We start from the raw sequence: 23,862 nt of genomic DNA, 5'->3' as shown, positions 1-23,862 counted from the left end.
TTCCAGGTTGTCATTGTCTTTGAAAAAAATAATCTCACTTCAGAGGGAGTAACAGGGTAATTCTGGCTTCAGTTCATGTTACATATTTAGCCTAAAATCGAAGTATGAGGAATTCATAGACGACTCATAAATCCAAAGAGTGTGATAGTCTTTTTAGCAAACTGTCAGTTCGTGCTAAATATTTGCATCAGTCAGTTAACATTTCCATTAGCTCCTTAAAAAGCTGAAGTTCACAGGTTTGAATGAAATCCAGTATTTATGGCTGTGTTCCCTTGCTTTTCGATTTAGACTACTGCTATGAAGCTTTTTTTACAGTTACAGGTAAATGTAACAGGGTCTGCTCTTTCTTGCAAAGTTCACTGTTTTGCTCTCTTGTCTGAAAGGTCTTCATGGGTTTTTTGGGGAGTTTCTTTGGTTTGGTTTTATGTCCTGTAGTCCATGATTCTACTGTAGTGGTCCAGACCAACATAGGCCTGTCCTTGTAACTTTCATTAATAGGAGTTGTTTTTGGATGGGATGATTCAACACAGCTGCCAATATAAAGAACAGTCAAACTGTCGTGCTCCCTCACTGTGCTAATAATAGTGGTGTACCACTTTGCTGGCAGGACACGCTGCTGCCAGTGGCAGCTTCAGGAGGGATCACTAGAGGGGCAGCAGGGTCAGTCAGGATCTCTGCTTTTCCCCCTCTCACCTTAATATCTTTTCTTATGCATGCTCATTTCTCACCCCATGAGACTGAACCATTCTTTTCATTGAAATAGCAGCATATTTTTACTGTGGCATCAACCAATTCTGATATTGAACAGTGGAAGAAGGGTAAAGATGGTGCTATTTTTGGAAGGGGGAAAAAACCCCCACAAAACCTTCTGCAAAACAAAGCATTTTTTGTGCTATCCTAGGTGGTGTTACTAAAATGATAACCTGGAGAGTACCAGGGTAAAAAAATATGTGCAGGTTAGGATGTCCTATCAGAGTCACCTCAACTAATGTGAAAATCCACTTTTCTTAATACCAAGAGAGTTTTCATACGATTCCCTTAACATGGGACTTATCTAGCCCTATTGGGTATGAAGAATTCACAGTATCTGGAGTTTTACATAAAGAGAGGAAACTGCTCTCCTAAAAAAAAAAAAATCTCTACAAAGAAACTTAAAACAAGTAGGCTTAAATGAAAGACAGTATGTACCTGAGCTCTTGTAATTGCTGAAAGGCTGCAGGAGATTTGTATCTGACCATCAACAAATAGGTTTTCCTAGAAGTGTGTGGGAAATGCTCTTCATAGGAGCTGTAGATCTCGGTTTCGGTATTTCATGTTACCTAAAGTCTGTTGTACAGCTGTTACAGTGCTTGTGTGGGAGAAAATCAGAGGTTACTCAACTATATCTCACCCAGACATTCATCAGAGCTTTGATTATTTTCATTCAGTGAAAATATGCAGAACTACACTACCATGTGAAGGTGCAAGATTCAGGATGGGAGCGGTTCCAGGCGTGGAGAAAGACATAGAGCAATTGACAGGACTTTATGCTATGGACTTTCCCGTTATTATGTGGTTTCAGATATGTGTATTGCTTTGTATCCACACGACACAGTGCACAGCCCGGGCATGCCTGGGCTTGCACGAGTTCGCCTGCTCTCTGCTTCCCCGCTCCCCTCTCTGATAAGCTGCAGAAGCTGCAGAGAGGACACAGTTACCATTCGCCCTTTCCTTCCCCGGTTCCTCCCACGTTCCTCCCCTTAACCCTGTGTCCCTACCCCGATTTGTTCCCCTGTTTGTCTGTCTCATGCTCCACCCCATATTCTAGCCCTTTCCGCACCTGAACTCATAAAACCCCGGGCACACCTCAATAAAGTATTCCATTTGCACCTCTGCCTTGCTTACGGACCTCTCCGTGCTGTGTCACGGCCCCATCCCCCCTCCGACCGTGGCACTACCTGAAAATGGTAAATTCTGTAACAAGATAATAAATAATTTAAAAGACTAATGTTTCTATTTTATATGGACATCTTATTTTTCAATATATGCATCAGGTAAAGCACATCATGTTTTGATGCATTTATTAAATGCTTGAGAGGGTCTTCTGTGATTGCATCATTATGTGCTTAGGGAGTCTAAGTGCCAAATTCACTTTCTCTTTAATTGAGGTGGCTTCTGGCATTTAAAACTATTAAGTATCTACAGTGATGGAAAGTCTACAGGGGTCAGAAAAGATTCCCTCATTTAGTGGAGAATTTTTTTTCTGAATATACTCTTTTCATATTCCTCTAAAACAAGTTGCATTTCATAACAATAATACAAAAAGCTTCTTCCAGTTTAATTTTTTTTCTTCCTACTCAGCAGCCATTCAGTACATGGAAATAAGGAAATGAGAATATTTTGAAATAGGGCTACTCCGTCTGAATTATTTCCAAAAATACTTGCCAGTTTTAGATTTTGACATTTCCTATGGATGTTAAGGAATATAATGAAACTGTCGAAAGAAAAAAAAAATATGAGCTACTCAGAAAAGAATAATGTAAATACAGTGGCTTTCCTCTTGATGCAGTATACTTTGGCAGATGTCATCTGTTCTGGGGAAGTACCACATATGCAAAGGATGCACATGCAAAGAGTGTGGCTTTGGGGTAGTCAGTCCCAAAATGAACAGGTGATGGTACATCTTAAAACTGTTCGAACTCTTAATATGTGAAAGCTTGGTGTGCCTGTAAATGAATGAGCAGTACTGTATGACAGAGAAGATATGAGTTATTCCAGAACCCTCTCAGAGAGTTGTCTGGTATTAGCCATGGAGGCAGCCAGGCTGAATGGGCCTTTGGCAATTGTGGTGGTATGAATTGTAGCATTGCATGCAATGCTAGGAAGGAGTACACAGAGAAGGGGCTGTGTGCCTGTATACAGAGCTGTATTTTCCTTCATGACAATTCCCATTTGCATCTTTCCAATCTTCTTTCACACACTGTCCGCGTGTTCTTTTATGTGTGTGTGGGGGGGGGTTGTTGGTTGGTTGAGTTATTTTTGAGGCTACATGGGAAACTTGAGGCAGAAAACTGAAGATAAATTGTGGATCTAACTCCCTTTTCCATCCAAGAACCATAGTCCTCTCTTGACTGACAGAGTACCTTTGGTAAATGTGCTGATACAACACAAGATATGTATTGGCAGTCACTGTACAACTCTGATCCAACCGACATAGGGAGGGTATTCCCCAAAGTTCTAGGTATACAGAGAGCATATGCTTTGGGATAATGCTGTTGTATCTGTTTCTTCTTGCTTCCTGTTTTGCCTTTGTTTTGACTGGGCAACTCACCTGCCAGTCACAGTGATCAAACCATTGCCAAATAGTCCATCTGGCTTAGGCTCTGCAAAATGCAGTTGTACCTCTGTTCACCTCTGTGCCTCTGTCCTGTGTTGTGCAGCCACTTCTTAACCTGAAAGGAGTTGCCCCATATGTTTCTCTTTACCCAATTTGACTCCTGTGGGCTCAGGTTTCAAGAGGGAATGTAGATGTTTCAGGACTATAGGAATGTGAATGTAGGGTGTTTAAAATGAAAATTTCCTTTTTCTTTCAGCCAATACTTTGTGTGTTTCAGTGTATCTGAGATGATCAGCAAATTCTTTGGTCCCTTTCTGATTGACTGTCAAAATCAGGTCAGGTTAAATCTGTATCAAATTCTAGGTCAGACCGAACCTTAGACTATTGTTTAGCTTAATTTCTCTCTAGTACATAAAGTGAAAATAACTTTAAAAATATTTGCAAATGGAGGAATTAAAAAATGGATTTATGTTCTTGTACACTTCTGAGGAATGGATAGAAAAGTTGCAATATTTAGACTTGTTTTTTACATCCCTTCACCCTTCCATACCAGTCATAGTAAAATTATTTTAATACTTTTTCTTAAGAAACTAGACTAGCCATGTAGAAAAAGCGTTTTTTTCTTACACAGCTTCAATATTGTTCCAAGTGGTATGATATGCCTACCCCTCCCTTTTTATAGAAATTCATGGAATATTTTGTCAACTTTATTGCATTTAGAGTTCGTCTGGAAGGCTTAGGAAAGCTTGTCCAGTAAGATAAATATGAAGTGCTAATTTAATTATGTTAACAGTAGGTTTTGATTTTTTTGTTCTTTACTGTAGAGGAAACATATAGGGAAGACATTTTCCATTCCAACTTATTAATGAGCAGGTGTGTATGTGGGGGGGAGTTGTCTTCTCATGAAGGCTTACTTCTTGTGGTTTTCTATTACACATTTTAGTAAACCTGGCAGTTAAATCCAACCACTTCTTCTTAAAAGTCTGAAATGACAAGGCTTCTTTGGAAGTGCATCCAAGAGTTAGTAGAATAGTAATAGCTGTCAGGTTCAAAGCAAAGCTAGTAATTAAATCTTCTGGCCTATCATGTTAGAAGTGTATTATTTCCCTGTTTTCAGCACACAGTATCTCCTGTATTAGTATGAATGGATCTATTAAAATACCTTTTATCACTATGCTTTGAGCTTTTCTGCCTTTTTGAAATCATGTAGCTGCTTTCTGTAAAAAGCCTTTAAAGAGCTTCCCGCATCTGATCTGATAAAAAGCATCTTATTGTTGTGAACCAGCCAGTTGAATAGCTGTTCAGCTGTGGTAACCTGAATAGCACATGCTATGAGAAAATGGTGTGAGATATGTAAACCAGAGGGAAGGAGGGGAAGGACTGTGGCGGGTGAGTAGCTTCCTCCTCTGTCAGGGAGTCCATGGGAATTTCATCTCCTGGCTTGAGCGACAGCATGCTTAGGCTGGCTCTGCACAGCAGGGAGCTTTACCCAGAGCTCATATGTGCTTTCTTCACTGAGCTATATGCTTAAGTTTTGCCTAAGTGTTCCAGGATGTAACTCTGTGTGACCTCCATGGCACAGGGACCGCAGGGTTTCAATTTGGTTGTGGCATGTAAATACTTTGCACAGCAGAATTTCCCTTTGACGAGTGTGGTGTCCCTGGCTGCTGTGGGAGCATTGCTGCTGAGGGATCTCATCTTTCACCTTGTGTCTCTCTGTGGGTAGGGGTGACAGTGTAGGACTGTATGAAATGCTGTCTCCTGACAAGGATAAGGAGGCTGGCAAGGAAATCACGTTTTTCATAATCACATGTTGTCACCACCATAAGTAAAGATGAGAATCCAAAGCTGAAATTCCTTTGCACGCATATAACCTGTCAAACCTCATCTTCTTTCCTGTGTGTCCTTTGACATTTGTCCTTGGGACCCTGTGGCTGCCAGACTGTGAGCTGCATCATCAGCTCTGACAGGGTGGAGTGGAGAGAGATGAGTTCATGGCCATTTGTGCCTCCTAGCTACTCTTGGCTGACACAAAAAACAGATGAACCATGGGCTGTCACACAAATATAGAGCAGATCCCACAGCCTTTCTTTTCACATCTGCTGCTCGTCCTGTGCTGAGACTGATACAGGTTTCCTAATTCTGCCTGTCAGCTTGTGGCTCTCTACAATAGGCTTTCTTGTTGGGAAAACCATTACAACACGTCAGCAAAAGCATGCCAGGTGAATGGAGCAGCAGCTGCCTGTAAAATATAAACAAGTAGATGTCTGTGAAAAATAAACTGAAAATCAAGATGCTTCAGGACTGGGCCTGGGCAAGACACCATTTAACATTTTAATTTCTAAGACAGAAGCTTTAAAAAAATAAAGGCATCCAATTATGTTGTTTACCAGTCTGTCATTACTAGATTTTAATAATCAGTAAGTAGCCACAAAGCATTTATTTGTTTTTGATGAGTAAAACCAAAGGTATGTATGCAGGATGGGGCTGAATTCATTCAGATTTCTTGGTGAAAAGTTTTCTGGACATGGGGCATGGGGGACTGCATCCTGAAAAACAGCAGCTCAGCAAAAGTGTTAGGGATCAGGCTGGATGCAGAACTTTTAAGGGACCAGTGCACTGTTGGAGGAAGAGAAGAGAGGTCTAATTTAATACTTGGGTAATGGGATTTATAAAATAAACATATTTCTCCTTGCAATGCATTAATGGCAGTAATTCTTAAATTCTGTATCTGATCCTAGTTTTCACTAGGATCATTAAAAGGTCTTTTAAAAACCTGCAGAAGGTATAGAAAGAGCCACAGTAATTATCAGTGGTGAAAAAATTCCTGGAAGTGAACCTGGGAAAGGTGAGGTGTGAGCAACTTTTGTTTTTTCCCCCTGTGTTTTTATTTGTAGTTATTTGGATCCCTGTTCAGATAATTTTAGGACAGACTTGGTATCATCCAAAGACAAATGTCTGATAACTGTCAAATGAATTGATCTGTCAGGTCTTTGTGAGATATTTCCCTGCTGGGGATGGAGGACAAAACACTGGTAAAAAATGATCAAGAGAAAACAGGCTGAGAAGGTTATTAAAGTTATGGGAAAGGAGTTTGAAGGTTTTTTTTACATTAATTGAATAATAAATCAATGAAAGGGTCAAAATAGCCCAGCGACATGTGGGTGAGATGACCATTGCTTATGTCTCATCAGAAAAGCTTCTCAAGATCGGATTCGCTTGGTTGAAGCCCATGAAAAGGAGGAACATCTTGAGTGCCAGGATAAACATTTTAGTTGTTTGAGAGATCAATAGAAAGACTGCATTTTGTGTATATTATGCATGTCCTTTCTTACAGGACTTAGACATACAGCTTCTTATTGAGTATAATAATCATCCTGCAGGCTGGAGGACTGGCAGGATGCTGGCTGATCAAGGAAGAACCTCTTGGGGAAAGTCTTGTATGGGAGGGGAGATAAGAGGTTTGTCTGTTTCTGTGTAGAGCTTAACCTAGGAGCTGGATAACTCCAAGGAAACGTCAGAGAGAAGGGTTGAAATTTCCAGTTTTGATAAGAGAGGCTTCAAATAGGAGGTAATTCTGTGAGTTCCCTCTGTAGAGAGGATAACTGAGTTTTTGTGGCTGGAAGAGGTTGCCCAGGAGCAAACAGGAGAGAAATGCTGCTGATAAAATCTGTTTTGTTTCCTCAAGATCCCTCCAGCCTTTAAAAGAGAGAAGTGGAAGAGAGGGCCTCAGGAAGGCAGTGCCGGTAGAGCAATTAGTGAACTACTGAGTGAAGTGCTGGCAAGGGCAAGGTTTTAAGAGGAAGAAAGAGGTCAGGAGATGTGTAAGTTGGATGAAGCTGATGCAATGACTGAGAGTATTGGATGGGACAAGTTTTGTACTAAGCAAAAAGAAGGGCTGGCAGAAGAGCTGAAAAATGTCTGTGGTAGAGATTTTGAGAACGGAGTTCTTAAGCAGCTTAAACATTAACCATACCCTGACAGTATGAGAAGAGACTGCCTTGACAAGTATGTTGTACTGACTTGCTGTTACTCTCCCTTTTTAATTTATTTTCTTCCTTCTCTCATTTACAGAGTGATAGGTCTTCAACCAGTGTTTCTAGTTACACCTAAATGGAAAAGTGAATGGCTTTAGCTCTTTAAACCAGTAAATTACACTTCCCACCATTAGAGAAAGTAGTGAATCTTCTGAGGTTTCCAGCCCAAGGCAGGTCATGTGCCCAGGCAGTATTTGTTATCCATATACAAGTTAATTGCACTTATCAGGGTACTTGGGAATATGTAATAATTTGTGGGGTTCAGGTTAACAATGTAATAGCCCTTCTAACCGTAAGGAAGTAGTTTTCTTGTTTTACAAACAGTTACACCATAATGAAAATCCAGTTTGTTTTTCCTCCTGAAATGTCAAGAGAATTTAGGAAGAGGGTAGTAACATATTTTGTCAGATTTCCTAATTTTCAAGCAAGACTTGTTGTAAAGAAGTAGCAGGGGAAGGTTGAAGTGAGTGGGGGGAACCTCTTTTTGGTGACATAGCTGCTGACTGAATAGCTGATCAGTAGCCTTGAATCTTACAGTGCATATATATATATATATATATATATATATATATATATATATATATACGAGCATTTTTCAAGTATTGGTTGCCTGAGTAACAGTAACTACTTGTTTGTTTTTCCTAAAATTATGGTACATATTTTTCCCATATCACATCTCCCTCTACATGGAAATCAGAGTGGAGGATGCGAGTGTTTCGGGAATTAAATGCATATTTCTTGAAGCATTCTTTAACATTTGGAACTTCTATAATTAAAAATATTTTTGAATAGCATGTTGTCTAAAATTTAGGATGAATAAGGAAGACTGGAATCTTTTGTGTTTGGTTATAAACTGGTTCCAAGCTGCGTTTTTTTTTTTTAGATTTGGTAGCAAAGGGTAGGTTTTATGTTAAAAATCTACATATTCAGTTTGGGATATAAGTTTTTTGAGTATTTGTTGGAAAGGAACTGAGCTGATGATTTGTCTCTGAGAAACAACACTATTGGATAAATCTGAAACTGGGAAATAGCTTGCAGTGAAAGTAAGACTACTGCCAATTGCTGTGTTCTGAATTTATAGAATCGTAATATTGTTTAGTTGAAGAAGATCTTTAAGGTGATCAAGTCCAACTGTTTACCCGGTACTGCCAAGTCCACCATTAAACCATGTCCCCAAGTACCACATCTACACGTCTTTCAAATACCTCCAGGGATGGTGATTCCACCATTTCCGTGGGGAACCTATTGCAATGCTTGACAGCCTTTTCGGTGAAGATTTTCCTAATATCTAATCTATACTTCCTCTGGTGCAATTTGAGCCATTTCCTCTTGGTCTATTGCTTGTTACCTGGCTACAAGCTCATTTCAGGTAGTTGTAGAGAGCAATGAGGTTCCCCCCCTCACAGCCTCCTTTTCTCCAGGCTAAACAATCCCAGCTCCCTCAGCTGCTCCTCATCAGACCTGTGCTCCAGACCCTTCACCAGCTCCACTGCCCTTCTCTGAACTTGTTCGAGCACCTCAATGTCTTTCTTGAAGTGACAGGCCCAAAACTGGACACAGGATTCAAGGTGTGGCTTTACCAGTGCCAAGTATGGGGAAGTGATCACTACCCTGGTCCTGCTGGCCACACTGTTGCTGATACAAGCCAGGATGCCCTCAGCCTTCGTGGCTACCTGTGAACACTGCTGACTTGTGTTCATCTGGCTGTTGACCAGCACCCCTAGGTCCTTTTCCACCAGGAGCTTTTCATCCACTCTTCCCCAAGCCTGTAGCACTGAATGGGTTGTTGTGACCCAAGGGCAGGACCTGGCGCTTGGCTTTTTTGAACCTCACACTATTGGCCTTGCCCCATCAATCCAGCCTTTCCAGATCCCTCTGCAGAGCATTGCTACCCTCAGTGCTTCTGCCCAGCGTGGTGTCATCGGGAACTTACTGGGGCACTTGACCCCCTCATCTGGATGATTGATAAAGACATTAAATCGGACTGGCCCCAAGACTGATCCCTGGGGGTCACCACTTGTGACCAGCCACCAGCTGGAGCAACTCCATTCACTACTACTCAACACTGGGCCTTTCTGTCCAACCAGTTTTTTACCTGGTGAACAGTCCAAGCAATGAGCAGCCAGTTTCTCCATGAGAATGCTGTGGGAAAGGGTATTAAAGGCTTTAGGAAAGTCTAGGTAGGCAACATCCACAGCCTTTCCCTTATCCACTAAGTGGGTCACCTTGTTACAGGAGATCAGGTCGATCAAGCAGAATCTACCTTTTATGCTGTCTGGGCCTGATCCCCTGGTTGTCCTGTACATGCCACATGAAGGCACTCAGGATGATCTGCTCCATGATCTTCCCTGGCACCGATATCAGGCTGACAGGTGTGTAGTTCTCCGCATCCTCATTCTGCCCCTTTTTATAGATAGGTGTCACATTTAACTTCCAGTCACCTGGGACCTCCCCAGTTAGCTAGGACTGCTGGTAAATGACTGACAGTGGCTTGGTGAGCATGTCCACCAGCTTCCTCACTTGAGTGTGGATCCCATCCAGCCTCACAGTCTTATGTGCATCAAAGTGGTGTAGCAGGTTGCTGACCATTTCACCTTGCATTATGAGGGCTTCATTCTGCTCCCTGTCTTCCAACTTAGAGGGCTGGGTAACCCTGAGAACAATTGGTCTTATGTTAAAAACTGAGGCAAGGAAGACATTAATACATCAGCCTTTTCCTCAGCCTTTGCCACTATATTCCCCCACATTCAATAAAGGATGGAGATTTTCTTTAACCTTCTTGTTGCTGATGTATTTATAGAAACTTTTTAAGGTCTTTTATGACAGTAGCCAGAATTAGTTCTAGTTAGGCTTTGGCCCTTCTCATTCTCTCCTTGAATAACCTCATGACATTCTTGTAGTACTTCTGCAAGTTGCTAAGGTCATAATGTCTCCTTCTTTGGCCTCTCTTCTTACTTCAGGGATCAAAAACTTTCCTTTTATAATTGCTATGCCCAAGACAGCCTCCAGCTATCATATCACCCACAAGTCCTGTATTTGTGAAAAGCAGGTCTAGTGAAGCACCTCTGTTGGTTGAGTCACTCGCCAACTGTTTCAGGAAGTTCTCCCACACAGTCCAGGAATGTCCTAGGCTGTTTCCTTTCTGATTTATTGTATTTCCAGCAGGTATCTGGTAAGTTTGAAATCTCCCAAAAGAACAGGGCTAGTAATCATGGTGCTTCTCACAACTGCTTATAGCATATTTTGTCTACTTCTTCATCCTGGTTGGACAGTCTTTTACAGATTACCACTAGGATACCTGCCTTATTGGCCTTATTACCCCCAATTCTTACCTATAAACACTTCACCCATCATCAAGCTCTGTGTAGTCAAAACACTCCCTGACCTCCAGGGCTACCCCACCACCTCTCCTTCCTTGTCTTTCCCTTCCAAAGGATTTATAGCCATCCATTGAAGCACTTCAGTTCTGTGGGTCATCCCACCATGTTTCTGTGATGGCAATTATCATAGCTTTCCTGCTGCACAGTAGCTTCCAGCTCTTCCTCTTTGTTTCCCTCTTTTCCCTGGCATCTCATCATAATTTTTAAAATGCTCTACCTACAGACTGATTTTTTTTTTTTTTCTCAGAGTAGTGGGCTTTGTACATTGTATGTATGTTTTCCTAGTACAGTTTCTACAGAGGCTTTGCTAAATGTGACAAAAGCTGTTGTAGTTCACTGCTGGTTTTATATGTAAGAAGTCCCTGAACCTAGCTCTGGATACAATTGGTGATGTTCTGGGTCATGGGGGCTGCAGCTATATATAGGGTGATAGTAAAATGTAAATTTTCAGGCTTGGAAATTCAATGATAAAGACAAAAATAATAATAGTAAAATTCTCTTGTGTAATGAGATTAATCTTTCCAAGCTGCTAAGTGCAAACTGATCCAGTAAGTGCAGAGAGTAGAATGGGTTAGGAGGTGAATTTTGTCTGTCTTTGCTAAGACTGCTTGTGCTACCACACAATTTTAAAAGCTCGTTGGCAAAATGGAGCTGTTAGTTCCGGGTTCATACAATCAATCTAAATAAAGTCTGACCCTTATTATCTTTTTTTTTTTTTTTCTTTCAGGCTTGTCTAACACTACCTTGAGCCAAATTCCTAGACTGGTTGGTGCTTTCTCATGGAATCCCTGTGACTGACAAAGGAGAGATTGTTGTGGTAGGCATTTGCCTTGACTGTCTTGACAACACTTGGCCAGGGTACAGGCAGATGCAGTTTCCAGTGCAGCCACTCTTTCATAGGACTCTTACACCAACAGAAGCTGAGAGAGGGGAGAAAAAGAGCCTGAGAGATGGGTTTTATAGTCTTTGGAACTGCTGTTTGGTTCTCCATAAAACTAGAAACCACATAGCCTGAGGTACTATAGAGGAGGGAATTTGTCAAAATTTGATTTTAATTATGGATCTCTAGGATCTCTAGAATGAAAAGGGTTCATTTACCAAAGAAATGTAGAAAAACAACAAACTACATTCTAGTTATCTTCCTGGCAAAATCCAAGTCACAGAGAGACTTGTTTTGCTGTAGTTTGGCAACTATCTGAAAAGTGCAATTTTATGGTATTACCTAAAATGGGTTCACTAGGCTTTTATTTTTAAATCTCAACATATATATATATATATATATATATATATATATATATATATATACGTCTCTTTATATCTCTGTAACAGAGCCTGTTTTGCTTTCATATATGGTTCTTGATTTAATAGTTCAGTTTCCCATGTACTCCATACTCCAAATAAGGAAGTGGAATAATAAGTGTGATTTTCTTTTTGTGGTAGCTACAGTTCTATCTGTACTGCGTAGCAAATTATTCATATATTTGATCAATGTGTTTCCAGTCAGTAAAAAAAAGTAGTACATATTTATCTTCTTGTCTTTTAGAAGGCAGTAAAAATTCTGTTTAAATAACTTAAGCCATTCTGTTTCTCTGTGGTTTGGAAAAGATCATCCTGCAAATATCATTAGATCTGCAAGTACTGCATTATGCTTGCTCTAATCATAGAATAAACTGGGTTGGGAAGGACCTCTGAGATCATTAAGTCCAACCCTTGATCCAACACTGCTGTGGTTACTAACATGGTTATATGCAGAAATAATATTTTTAGATTCCTCATTTCCTCATGAATTGCTGTTGGTAGCTTTGTTTTCCCCAACAATGCCACCTTTGTGTGCATGCATCTTCTGGAAGTAGCACTGAAAAGTCATACTTTCAGGCTCGCAGATTGTAATTTTTTTTTTTCTCCTTTTCTTTGGAACTTCTATTTTTGGCTTAATCGTCAAAATGTAATGGTGTTTTTGCTTGACTCTTTCTGATCACAGGAAAAACCTCTTGTGAAAACATAGTCATGGCCTCACTGGTTTGTATTTGAGTTTTTAATGTAACAAGATGTGTGCTCCCCTTGAGTAACATATCTTAATGTAAAGAAGTACTTCTTAATTGTATAGCTAGTTGAAATATTTCTCATTTAGATTTTTCTTGTTCCCTTTTTTACTACTGAGTGGAAAAATCTGTATTGCCACATCTTTTTTTACTAGCAGAAAAACAAAATGGAAGGAGGTGAAGAAAAGAGATGTAAATTTCATTTAAAACCAAAATGTCTGATACTATTTTCCATATCCCTTGCTTAAAAAGGAAATTGAGGTTCAAAAAAATTGTACAATTTCATTGTTTTCTTCTTTAATTTAACTGATTGATTTAAAATATAAATACAGAGAAGTGAAAATTATTTTTTTTAAGTCCCTCACAGTTTGGTCTATAGCTAGTCAATTGCTTTTATAAGCTTTCAGCTTACAAGTAATCAGCATTTTGCCTACTTTTGAAAAGCTATAATAGAAACATGTAATTCCTCTCTGATACTTAGAAACTTAAAGAAAATCTCTATAACAGATCGGAAATGGCAAGTTTATATGTCTGTCCTTTTGGTCAATGATTTCTTTTTATCTTAAATAATTCCTCTCTCATTGTGTGATTTGCATTACCTTACATCATGTGTATTGAAGGAGTGACTAAGCTCTTCTTGATCTCCATGTGTGAAGCAAATAAGCCAAAGTCCCCCAGCCTCTTTGCCTGGGTTCAGCTCTTCACTCCTCTCCTATAGAGTCCCATGCCTTTGGGCGTAGGTGGGGATCTGCCTCTGTACCCATTTTCCACCGTGTTCTTATCAGCAGTGCAGCTGGTTCTCACTGCTTGTGTATTTTTCTATTGGGGTTTCTGAAGATCCTCAAACCTCTCCAGGCACCATATCCCATTTTCTGAAACACAAGGGGAAAAATATGTGAAGTATTCTCTGGACCTGTATCCAGTCTCTTGGAAAGATATGCATGACTGGTCTGTCTTTTTTCCCCGAAAGAAACAGAAAGCTCAGTTGTGTGGCTGTTTGCTCTTGTTTCACATTTGCCAGAACTTCTGTGATATTTTATGGACTTGGATGATCAGTGTGAGAGCAGCTCTGACATGTTGTGCACATACATAGCTGAAATGTGCCTTGAGCTTTTCAGTCTTTCTGCTGCCTGCCAGCCTTATTTCACTGAAATGGCTCTGAAGGATTACTGGAATGGAGCATGTCCTGGCAGAGGTCTGTATTGGAAAATATTTGTGGCATATGGATGATCATGAGGTATTTGTGTAACGAACAAGAACATACCATACATAGCTCAGACGATTAATACAAAGCAGAGGAGTGTTGCCCTCTGATTTTCCTTGTCTGGCAGACAAGAGTCTACCAATCCTATCAGTGTGATAGTGGGCATAGTGGCACAACTAATTGAACCTTCCTAAAAATATAGAGAAGAGCTTGTGCTCTTGTCATCTTTAAAGATGCTTTCGAAGATGTAACTTGCTCCTGCTCATTAGTAGGGAGAGAAGCAAGCAGATGGAGAAAGTCAGTGCTTGCCAGTAAAATGCAAAATTCTTCTCTAGTGATCTAGTGTTGGCTTGAAATTGTGGGATTTTCTAATAGAGTTGTTAATTTTATCTCATTGTTTATAACCTTTAAAATAGTTTTAATGTTTTATTTCACTGTGGAAGGAAGCAATCAAAATATTTTGGCTTTGCCTTAGATAAAGATGTTTTCTAAGTAGCTGTCTGTAACCCTAGTGGTGGCTGAGACCTCTGTAACTGAGTCAGTGTACAATAATTTAGTGACAAGTGTGCAGTGTGGGTGACCAGGCTCCAGTGATACACTAATAATTATGGTGATAATGATATTATGTCTCAGCAGTAGCCAAAGGCACAGCTTGGCTCAGTCCAACTTAGAAAATGGATAGCTAATGCAATTTAATAAAAATGTAAATACAATCTGCCTGCAAAAGTCAAGTATTGCTTTTTTAGCCTGTGACTAGAGGGCAGAACTGCATTGTGGAGGCGACAAACTCATTCTGTAGTGTTGGCCACAAAGTAAAATTTTATTTTAGTTATAGGATGTAAAACTAAACTTACTTATTAGCTTTAGTCACAAAAAATCTCCCCCAATAGCCGAGAAGGATTTGAAGGTTGGAAATACTTTTTTTTCAGTAAGGAAAATTTTAAAAAGTAAATTAGCTCATTCTCAAGCCATCTGCATTCCTTTATTTGCCTGGTTGTTTGTATATTTGGGTCTGGCTTGTGCAGAGCAACATGGAAGTGGTTCTTACCAGGTAAGGCTGCCTTGGTCTTCATGCTTTCTAATTCTTAGTTTTGAATGTCCCACTATTGCTGCAGAAGAACTTGGCATCCTATTGAAATAAATAGCTGTTGGTTACATTTCTGAGGCTTTGTTTCAAATACTGGAGGTTTTTTCCTTAATTTTTGTAGTTTTGGTGTTGCTGGATTGTTGTTTTTTTGAATGTAGTATTAGCTTCTAATAAGTTCAGATTGAAAAGATGTTTTGGGGTTCTATCATACATCAAAACCTGAAGGGGAGTTATTTCTCTCTTCTTTTTCAGTCTGTAGAATGAAATCTGACTGCAAATGTTCACTTTTTTTACAGATTTCACGTATATGTAAAATTGGCTTTTTGTATAGGTTGTTCCAAGTTCTGTATAACTGATCACCTTTCTGTTGTGATTGCAAGAGTCAGTGGAATTGGGGATAATTCTTTTCTTCCAGTTCAGCAAAGTGAGAAGGGATAGGGGACACTGAGTACTGCAGATGCACAAAGCAACAGGGAAAAGCAGTAGGGTTCCAGTACTTTAAATGTGTTGGAATGTACTGGCAATGTATGGAAGTAGGGAAGGAGGCACAAGTCAAGGCAGTTGTCTGCTGTTGTGTATTATGACCTTCATAAAGTTAGGCACCCACTGCATACTAGTCCTTTAAGCAATCATCTGTCTTGTGCAAAAGGGTCTTGTTGCTACATAACAAAGTTCCTGAGCTTTCACAAGCTGTCTCCCACTTTTTCTGCTTCTTTTGAATGCAATGTACACAAATTCATTATAGTGGTAACTGAGAAATTTTTCAGACATCAATCAGAGAAAATTAGAAGCCCCATTGCAGTTTTTTGTTCTCCTGTTAGTGTATTGATCCCAACAGGAACTGATAGCTCTCTCCATGTTTGCTGTCATCTCAGCAATATTCCCGCTATCCCCAGTAGTTAGAAATTAAGTTCTTCCATTTTTCTTCTGGCTTGCTTTTTGCACGTCTCAGTCCAGTTTCACTTTCCTATAAAATTTGCAGGTTGGCTTGAAACAACACTTCAGAATAAGAACTGCCAGTAGGAATGAAGCTGCTGAAGAGCTCTGCATCTCAGAAAGGAACTGTGCACTTCATCCTTTTCCTTTTCCATTGTGGTAAAAGGCTGATTTACAGCTTGTTGTATTAATCAGTTCTCCTTTAAATGTCTTTGTCATATCTTGGTGTGCTTGTTCCCATTTCTGTAAAGCCTTGAGCCCAGGCCTGGAGAGAAAGCAGGTTGGTGGCTGGCCTGTCACAGGCATAAGCTGAGCTGCATAAGCAAAGTATTTTTCTCAGGGACTATGGAAAGAACTTCTCCAGGAACTCAGAGCTCTCTCAAACCTCACTGCTTGCTGTTCCAAGCACAACAGCCACTTTTCAACCACACTTTCTTTTAACCAAAAACAAAACCAATCTGCACAGAAGAAAACATTTCATTTTGAGTATTAGTAGAAAAGGCAGGAGAGAGTACAAACAGTCTGTAAACTGGATAATTATATTGCTTTATGCAGTACATGCCACTTTGCCTGCTTTTTCCATCTGCTAAGTCTCTGACCACTGCTGGCATTGCAGCAATCCAGACTTCCTGGTTATTTCAGGTCACTAGCAGGTATTGGTGCATTCTCCTCAGACAGGCTCAGGTGATTGAAATCTATGCTAGAAGTTAAGCTCAGTTTGTCACTCAGTATTGAAGTGTTGTACCCAAGTGCAAGAGCCTGTATTGCTGTCCAGCCCCCGGGAGAAGAGGTCTCTGCCCAGCAGCCTGAATTCTTCCTCTAGAGCCATTTTTGTGTCCATAATTGGCTCCTTCTGTATTGCTTTCATTATTTTTATATTTTTCTATCTTTATTAGCCATTTTTACAAATGGTTGATTACTTTTATTAATTCCTAACAATCACAGAAGCCTCATGTAGAAAACTTGTGTGTTGTTTTTAAATCTGGTATTTAGGTGTTTCCTGGTCTGCATGTCCTTCTCATTTTCACAGTCTCCTGTAGGCCTTCATTAGTAGGGTTTGGGTTTTTTTGGTTTTTTGTTTTTTTTTTTTAAGTATGGAAAGACTATGAATGTGCAGGTAGTTACTGACCTAGTGGTGTTCTCAGTCATATTCCCAAACTCCCCATTAACTCAACTGTGTGACATCAGAGGTTTAAAGTTTGTGGCAAAATGTGACTTACAACTGGTGCAGTATGTCTGATGCTGAAAAATCCCTATTCTCTATCTAGGACAGAGTTTGATGTGGATGAAAGAAACCCTGAATTTCCCGTATTCTGTTGCATTGTGGAGTCTTCCTACACTGCTCTGCTCTAGCTTTTCCCACCTAAGTGAGTTCTGAAGCCCACCAAGCACCTTCGTTTAAGCTATGATGTTCTTGCTCCCATATTTGCTGACCACTGTAAAGGAGATAAACTGCATTGTGACTCCAGTTTTTGAACAAATGACTTGTTCCAACTCTTTTGGAGAAGCAGCAGCCAGCTACTGTGCTCTTCCTTCTTGTTTTTTTTTTTGTTTTTTTTTTTTTTTTTTGGGTTTTTTTTGGGTTTTTTTTTTGGTTTTTTTTTGGTTTTTTTTGTTTGGTTTTTTTTGGGTTTTTTTTGTTTTTTTTTTTTTTTGGTTTTTTTTGTTTTTTTTTGTTTTTTTTTTTTGTTTTGTTTTTTTGTTTGTTCGTTTGTGGTTTTTTTGTTTTTTTTTTTTTTTAACATAGCACTACTTTACTCTCTCGAATCTTATTTAATTGGTTTCCTGCTGGAAAGAAACTAAAGAGCTAGCTACCTTTGCCAATTAACTAGGACAAAATACTCTATTGGTAGACAATGTAGGTTAACCAAGGATTTCAGAAAAGAGATGTGGGATAGCTTTGATGGTTAAGCACTTCTTTGGTGGTGGATTCTTGTCATTAAATATGGAATAGGAATTCAAAATGTTCCAGGTTCAGTTCCTTCCTTCTGGATTTCTTTTTTTCCTGTGTAATTTTATTTGACAAACTACTTAATCCTAAAAGCATGTACAGCTCTTAACTCCTAGTCAAGCATTTATTGTCCTTGGACCAAAAGAACCCCAAAACCCAACAAAACCTTCAGACCTGTGACACAGCTTACTCATGTAGTAGACTATATTTAGGAAAATTAATAGCCATATTTGAAATTAAATTTCTAATTTTGGCCTCCCAGATTGCTAGGTGCAATAAAATAAACCAAGAAAGGGCAATCAGATTGAGTTTGTTACTAGGAATATCTAAAAACAAACCACAAAAGCTAATTTTAAACAGTGAGTTGTAATCTGTGCTGTTTGGTTTAGAACCCCTGCAGCAATTCCTTTCCAAATATCTATTTTAAACTGGTGGGTTAGACCTCTGTGGCTGCTTTTTCACAGTATCCTTAACATAAAACACTGTGGTGACCATTAAAGTAAATAGGAAAAAATAACAATTACGGAACTTACCCCCCCCCCCAAAAAAAAAAAAAAAAGATTTATTTTTTTAGTACAGTGGATTCCCTTTAAATAGAGGGGTATGTTTCAAGAAGTGGGTGGTGTATGTGTACTGTATTACTTGGCTGGGACCATAATGAACGACCTCATCTGTGATCTTCCCAGAAGCTGGAAAAGAGGGCAGGCTTCTGTGGTTTATATCTTGTTTGGTTTGGGAAAGCCTGAGTTGAACTTGGAGAGTTTCCTACTATCTAAAATGTTTAACACTTGACCTCTGGAAAGCATAGAATATCTCTGCCTACCATTTTTAATTCAGCCTTTTTAATTGTAACTTTTTCGAGTAAAAAGGCTTTTTTTTTCTTTATTTAACATTGTTTGAATGTTAAGTGATCGATCTTGATTGCTTTAGGCTGTGTACAAAAGGGTGGAAGCTACAGGAGTCAGAACTGCTGAAAGAGTGTTTCAGGAGTCTGGATAAAATGGTTGCCCCCTGCATTGCTGCTCAACTGTTGTCTGAGGCAGAGAATTGAGTACCAAGGCTATGATCATTAGTTGAATTTTTCTTATAACTTGTTTGTATTGATGTTAACTTCTGTAACCTCTGGTCCACTACAGTGTGCACTGTGCAAACATAAAAATTAAAATCTTTTTCCCACAGAGGAATTTGCAGTTGATTTGTGTTAATAAACTGGTTGGGACTGTGCAGAGCACTCATATGAGTATCTGTCAAGCTCCTGAAAAGGTTTTTTCAGACATGACTCATGTCCAAGGTGAAAGGCTTGACATAGATGTTTTGCAAGCAAAGGGAGAAGCATGTCTTCAAAGAACTTAGTCTTCTCCTGAGTCTTGTTTTTGTAGGACAAACTTTAGTCACCTTTTAGGTAATGGACTGGTCACTTGGACCTCTGGAAGGAGCTTATTTTATGAAGAGGCTTTTTTGTGTCAATGCTTTATATGTAAGTATCACTGCTTTATTTGTTTCCTTCTTTAGGAAATAAAACAACTAAATTATGATTCTATTAACTTCCTTTAAAAGCCACAGAGACTCACTGAAAAAAGCTCTTTGTTTCAATGTTTTGTTTTTAATTCTTTTCTTTATAAACCCCTAGAATGATGACCAGAAGCTTAAGCTGCCCCAAAAATGTTTTTTGCCTTGCCAGAATAAGTCTATGCAAATTTCTCTTGCTTTATGCATCAAGCCAGGTCTCTCTGCTGGGAAACTGAAGAGTGAGTATGTATTTTCTATCCCTGTGCCCAGTGTGCTCTCTGATAGTAAGCAGGTCAGCACTGTGACCCACAAGATGCATAGCAAGGGCTGTGTTTCAGCATCCTTCCTGCCCCCATTCACAAGCAGGTAGGAGTTACAGATAGAGCAGGATGCAGGCAGTTTGAACAGAGATACAAACCAAAACTGCTCTGACAAGTGTACAGCATGGGGTATATCCAAAACTCCAGGACTGTCTACTACCTGTTGCCATGTCTTTGTTAATTTGGGAAGGGAGTTAATATGGTCTGGGAGTGCTGAGAGACAATGCAAAATGTTAGCAGGCAATTCCTGTCTTGAGTAGGCTGTCACTTTTTCCTGCATACTGAATCTACAGCAAAGCTAAGTACTCTGATCACACTGGGTATTTATACATTGCTTCATTGGTACCTCTGTAACAAATGTGGATAGAGCCTTCTCAAATCTTCGTTCGCGAAGCCCAGCCATGATGTTGCATTGGTACCTGATGTGTTCCCTCTTTAGCAGGATGAACTATATGGGTATGTGGAAGGTGTAATGGACTAAGTACCTTCAGTTTTCTCTTTATAACAATACAATGACATGTAAGGCAACATGCTTTTTTATTTTTTTTTCTTGCAATTCAAATCTATTTTGCTGATATGTTAGAAAACCTTTATTTAAATGACTTTTTGATAGCTTATTCTATAGAGTTGGTATATTCCTGCAACAATTTTTGACATTTCTTCTGCTTGGGTAACTCAAAAGCCAAGTCTCTTCCATAATAAAAGTTAAAAGTCCAGAAGGTCTTAATCATAGAATCACAGAATGGTCAGTGTTGGAAGAGACCACAGGGTGTCATCTGGTCCAAGCTCCCTGCTCAAACAGGGTTATCCTAGAGCACATTGCTGAGGATTGTGTCCTGACATTCTTGAATATTGCCAGTGAGGGAGATTCCACAACCTCTCTGGGCAACCTATTCCTGTGTGTGATCACTGCACAGTAAAGAAGTTCCACCTCATTCAGGTGGAACTTCCTGTGCATTGGTTTCTGCCTGTTGCCTCTTATCCTTATTAAATGGATTAATTGGCAGGGAAAGCCCTTTGCCACTGTATAATTACCAGTAGTTTGTTCTTAGGGTTTTGTTAGAAATGAGGAAAGAAAAACTATAGTTCACACATCCAAAAGCATCTTAATTTAGTACAATTAATCAGTGAGTTAAAGGAGAAAACTAAATGGAAACTAGAAGTAATAAACCAAAGACCAATAGCTATTGATTTTTGAGCTGTTTTCAAGCATACAGAGTGGTTCAGGGAAAATCCCAATAGCATTCCTCTGCGTGTGTTCCCAAAATCAAAGGCCTGTAACTTATTGTACTTATTACCTAGACAAAGGGAACCCTGAAGGGAGTGTTTGCACTGTGGTGATCCTGTGCTCTTTCATTTCTTCCCTGTGATGCTTTCAACTGTCTCTACATGCCCTTAGTGCTTCAACCTTTGGGTTTGGTATCTATGCCTGTGTGGTTGCAGAGGCATTAGGCACAGTCTCTGCCACGTGCAGATGGGGTGCTAGAATGCTGCTGCTTTCTGCAGTAAACAAGTGTTATATATGTGTTGTATTGCTAATGTTGTGAAATGTGGGGAGGGAGGGAAAAACAGCAATGAAACAGGAAGCATTACTATGCAACAGTAATGTTACCGTGAAGGATTAGAGCTGGGGCTTGATGTAATGTAATACTTTACACCTCTGAAATTACTGTAAGTGGTGATTCTCTGCAGAGGAGAAGTGAAGGAAAACATGTACTTAGACAGCTAATGCACTACTCATCCATCCATCCACTGCTCAGCCTATGTGTTGTGGTAGGTACCAGCTGATGTGTCTGACTGAGGCATGACTAAGCTGTGTGAGCTGCTCAGTTATGCAGTCAGTTTGAGGCAGAAGAGATTATCAGTAGGTTTTTTTTTTGTGATTCAGGTGATATTCTAATCACCAGACTGTCATTTTTTGGTGCATGCAGTCTTAGTGGTTCATGCTGACGTTCTTACTTTCTCTTGATTGTGTTTGTTGAAGGTCTTCCAAGATGAGTGCTAAATGACTTGACTAGACCATCACATTCTAAGAGAAAGAAACCAGACCAAATTAAGCACCTACCCCAAATTAAAGTGTTGTTCTATAATAAGAATCTGTCTTTTAAGTTTCCTAACCCATGTGAGTGACCTGTCCTTGCACAGGCATGTGCTGGCTGTCACACCAGCACATGGAGAAATATAGTTGAAACATGTAATTTGGGATGTGTGAGAAGAATCTTGGAAACAAACACCACTTCATTCACCAATCTAGTGTGGCTGAAGTATTAACATAGACCAAAATATTACAAAATTTTGTAATATTATGCTTAAAGGCAAACTGCCTCTCTCCCAGAGAGAAAGGGAAAACTTGTTTCAAGCCAGTTGCCTAGTAGGACACCCTGAACTCTTTGTTTGGCTGATTTAGGCTGCACTCCCTTGAATACTGTGCAGTAGAAGTGAGAGTGAAGAACTGGATTGTCATACAGATGATATGATGGGAAGAGGGCAGGCTGCTTCAAGCAGGAGGAAATTAGAGCAACAGTATTTTGTATAGGAAAGGAGACAGAAAGACAAAACAAAACTTTTAGGAGAATGCAGGGGGATAATCAATGGGATTTGAACAGTGCAGAAAGAGATATTTGTATCCAGAGTTATCAAATTTGTTGGGCCAGAGGTTTGTTGTAAAATGTCCTAGCTGATAGGTGTAATTTTTATCACGTAAAGCATCAGATTATATGAATAGTTGATTAGTTTTTGTGAGATGCAGGACTTCTCAAATATTTTCTTCTTTTATTATCAGGAGACAGTTCTGACAGAAAGATGTAGTAGGGTTTTGTTGTTGTTGGGTTTGGGTTGGATTTTTTGTTTGTTTGTTTTGGTGTGGGTTTTTTTCTTTTCGGGTGTTTTTCCTTTGGCTGAGGTGCCTGGTATTAGACATACAGTCTTCCCCTGAAGGCATTTGAAATTGCTTTCCTTCCTCTCGCTGAATAAGTTCTGTGGGCAATTATCTTAAAATCTGCTTCTTTAGGCACCAACCATAGGATAACTATCTTGGGTAATCTAAATCCCATCTTAAGTTTTTCCTTATGCTTAGTCTGGTGCATCACACCAGCATGGCAAATGACTGTGTATACCATGACATCTAATTCACAGGGGAAAATGGTATAATAGAGGCTGTTGCTTCTGCAGACAAGCTGTCCAACTTCTAGCTAGAGCTGCTGGTTTTAGGCATGGCTCTGAAAAAAGTAAAAGTAACTTTCCATATGACCATAATGACTACACAAAACACCTCTATGAAGTTATGTTTCTGTGAAGAGTCTTTCTCTTTTCTTGCATCTTGGCAATATATTCTTTCTTGTCCTATTGATATGTACTCTTTTGGTTCTACTTCCTCTTAATATTGTTTGTGGAAGATAACCTTTCAGAACAAGGGAAACCTTCACTCTAATCTCTGCAGATCTGGGACGTGAAACTGGGAACTTGTCCGCACTGGGAGCTGTGAAAGATGCTGTCTCTTACAAATATCTACTTGGAATAATTTGGTCGTTACTGAGTCACAGGAACGAGGAGCTTATGTGTAAGTTAACCAGAATGCACCCCACTCTGAATGCTGTTTTCAGCTACAAACATTTAGATTTCCGGTGTAGCATGTGAAGGGATGGTACTTGCATATGTGTTGTCTTAAAACTAACATGGGAGCTGTTGTTCAAACCTGAGCTCCACTGTAGGTATGCAAGTGACAGACCCCGAGTGGGTTTGTGGTGGGTTTTTCAGTCCCGTGTACTCTGTTCCTCATCTGAGACTTGTAAAGCACAGTGGAAGTACAGCATGTCCTAAGCATACATTTTTTCATAGTTGCAAGTAAAGGGACAGTTTTGATTTCCTTTTGACTGGTGGGCCAAGTGTCTCAGTCAGAACTGGGACTCCACTCCCCTTGCTCATATTTGCAGTTTCTCGGTAACTTTGCGTAGCCTTAAATGTGGTTTCTAGATCTAAGCTTCCACGACTTTTTTCCTCTTTTCCCCGGATGAAGAAAACTCTCACAGAGCTCAAACTTGATGTTAGTTGGACTTTGTGTAAACATACTTTTCTGAGTCA

The 23,862-nt window shown here is 39.7% G+C and overlaps 1 protein-coding gene across 5 annotated transcripts in view; it reads left to right on the top strand.

Annotated features, from left to right (window-relative positions):
* Positions 1-23,862, top strand: part of RNF144A (ring finger protein 144A) — a 68,844-nt gene that overhangs the window by 7,465 nt on the left and 37,517 nt on the right. The window contains exons 2-4 of one of the 5 annotated variants that reach the window (XM_051778341.1): positions 11,461-11,550; positions 16,049-16,161; positions 23,222-23,341. The exons of 2 other annotated variants lie outside the window; for them this stretch is intronic. In XM_051778341.1, the coding sequence (XP_051634301.1) occupies positions 16,092-16,161; positions 23,222-23,341 (190 nt within the window). In that variant the 5' untranslated portion in view covers positions 11,461-11,550; positions 16,049-16,091. The remainder of the gene's footprint in view (positions 1-11,460; positions 11,551-16,048; positions 16,162-23,221; positions 23,342-23,862) is intronic. 2 more of the 5 variants (XM_051778342.1, XM_051778343.1) reach the window with 2 other exon arrangements.

This window comes from Manacus candei, unplaced genomic scaffold (assembly GCF_025592945.1).
Source record: "Manacus candei isolate 608988 ecotype Guabito, Panama unplaced genomic scaffold, ASM2559294v1 h1tg000011l, whole genome shotgun sequence".
Classification (NCBI taxonomy): domain Eukaryota; kingdom Metazoa; phylum Chordata; class Aves; order Passeriformes; family Pipridae; genus Manacus; species Manacus candei.
Note: the sequence above shows the minus strand (reverse complement) of the source record. Positions and strands in the feature narration are given on the sequence as shown.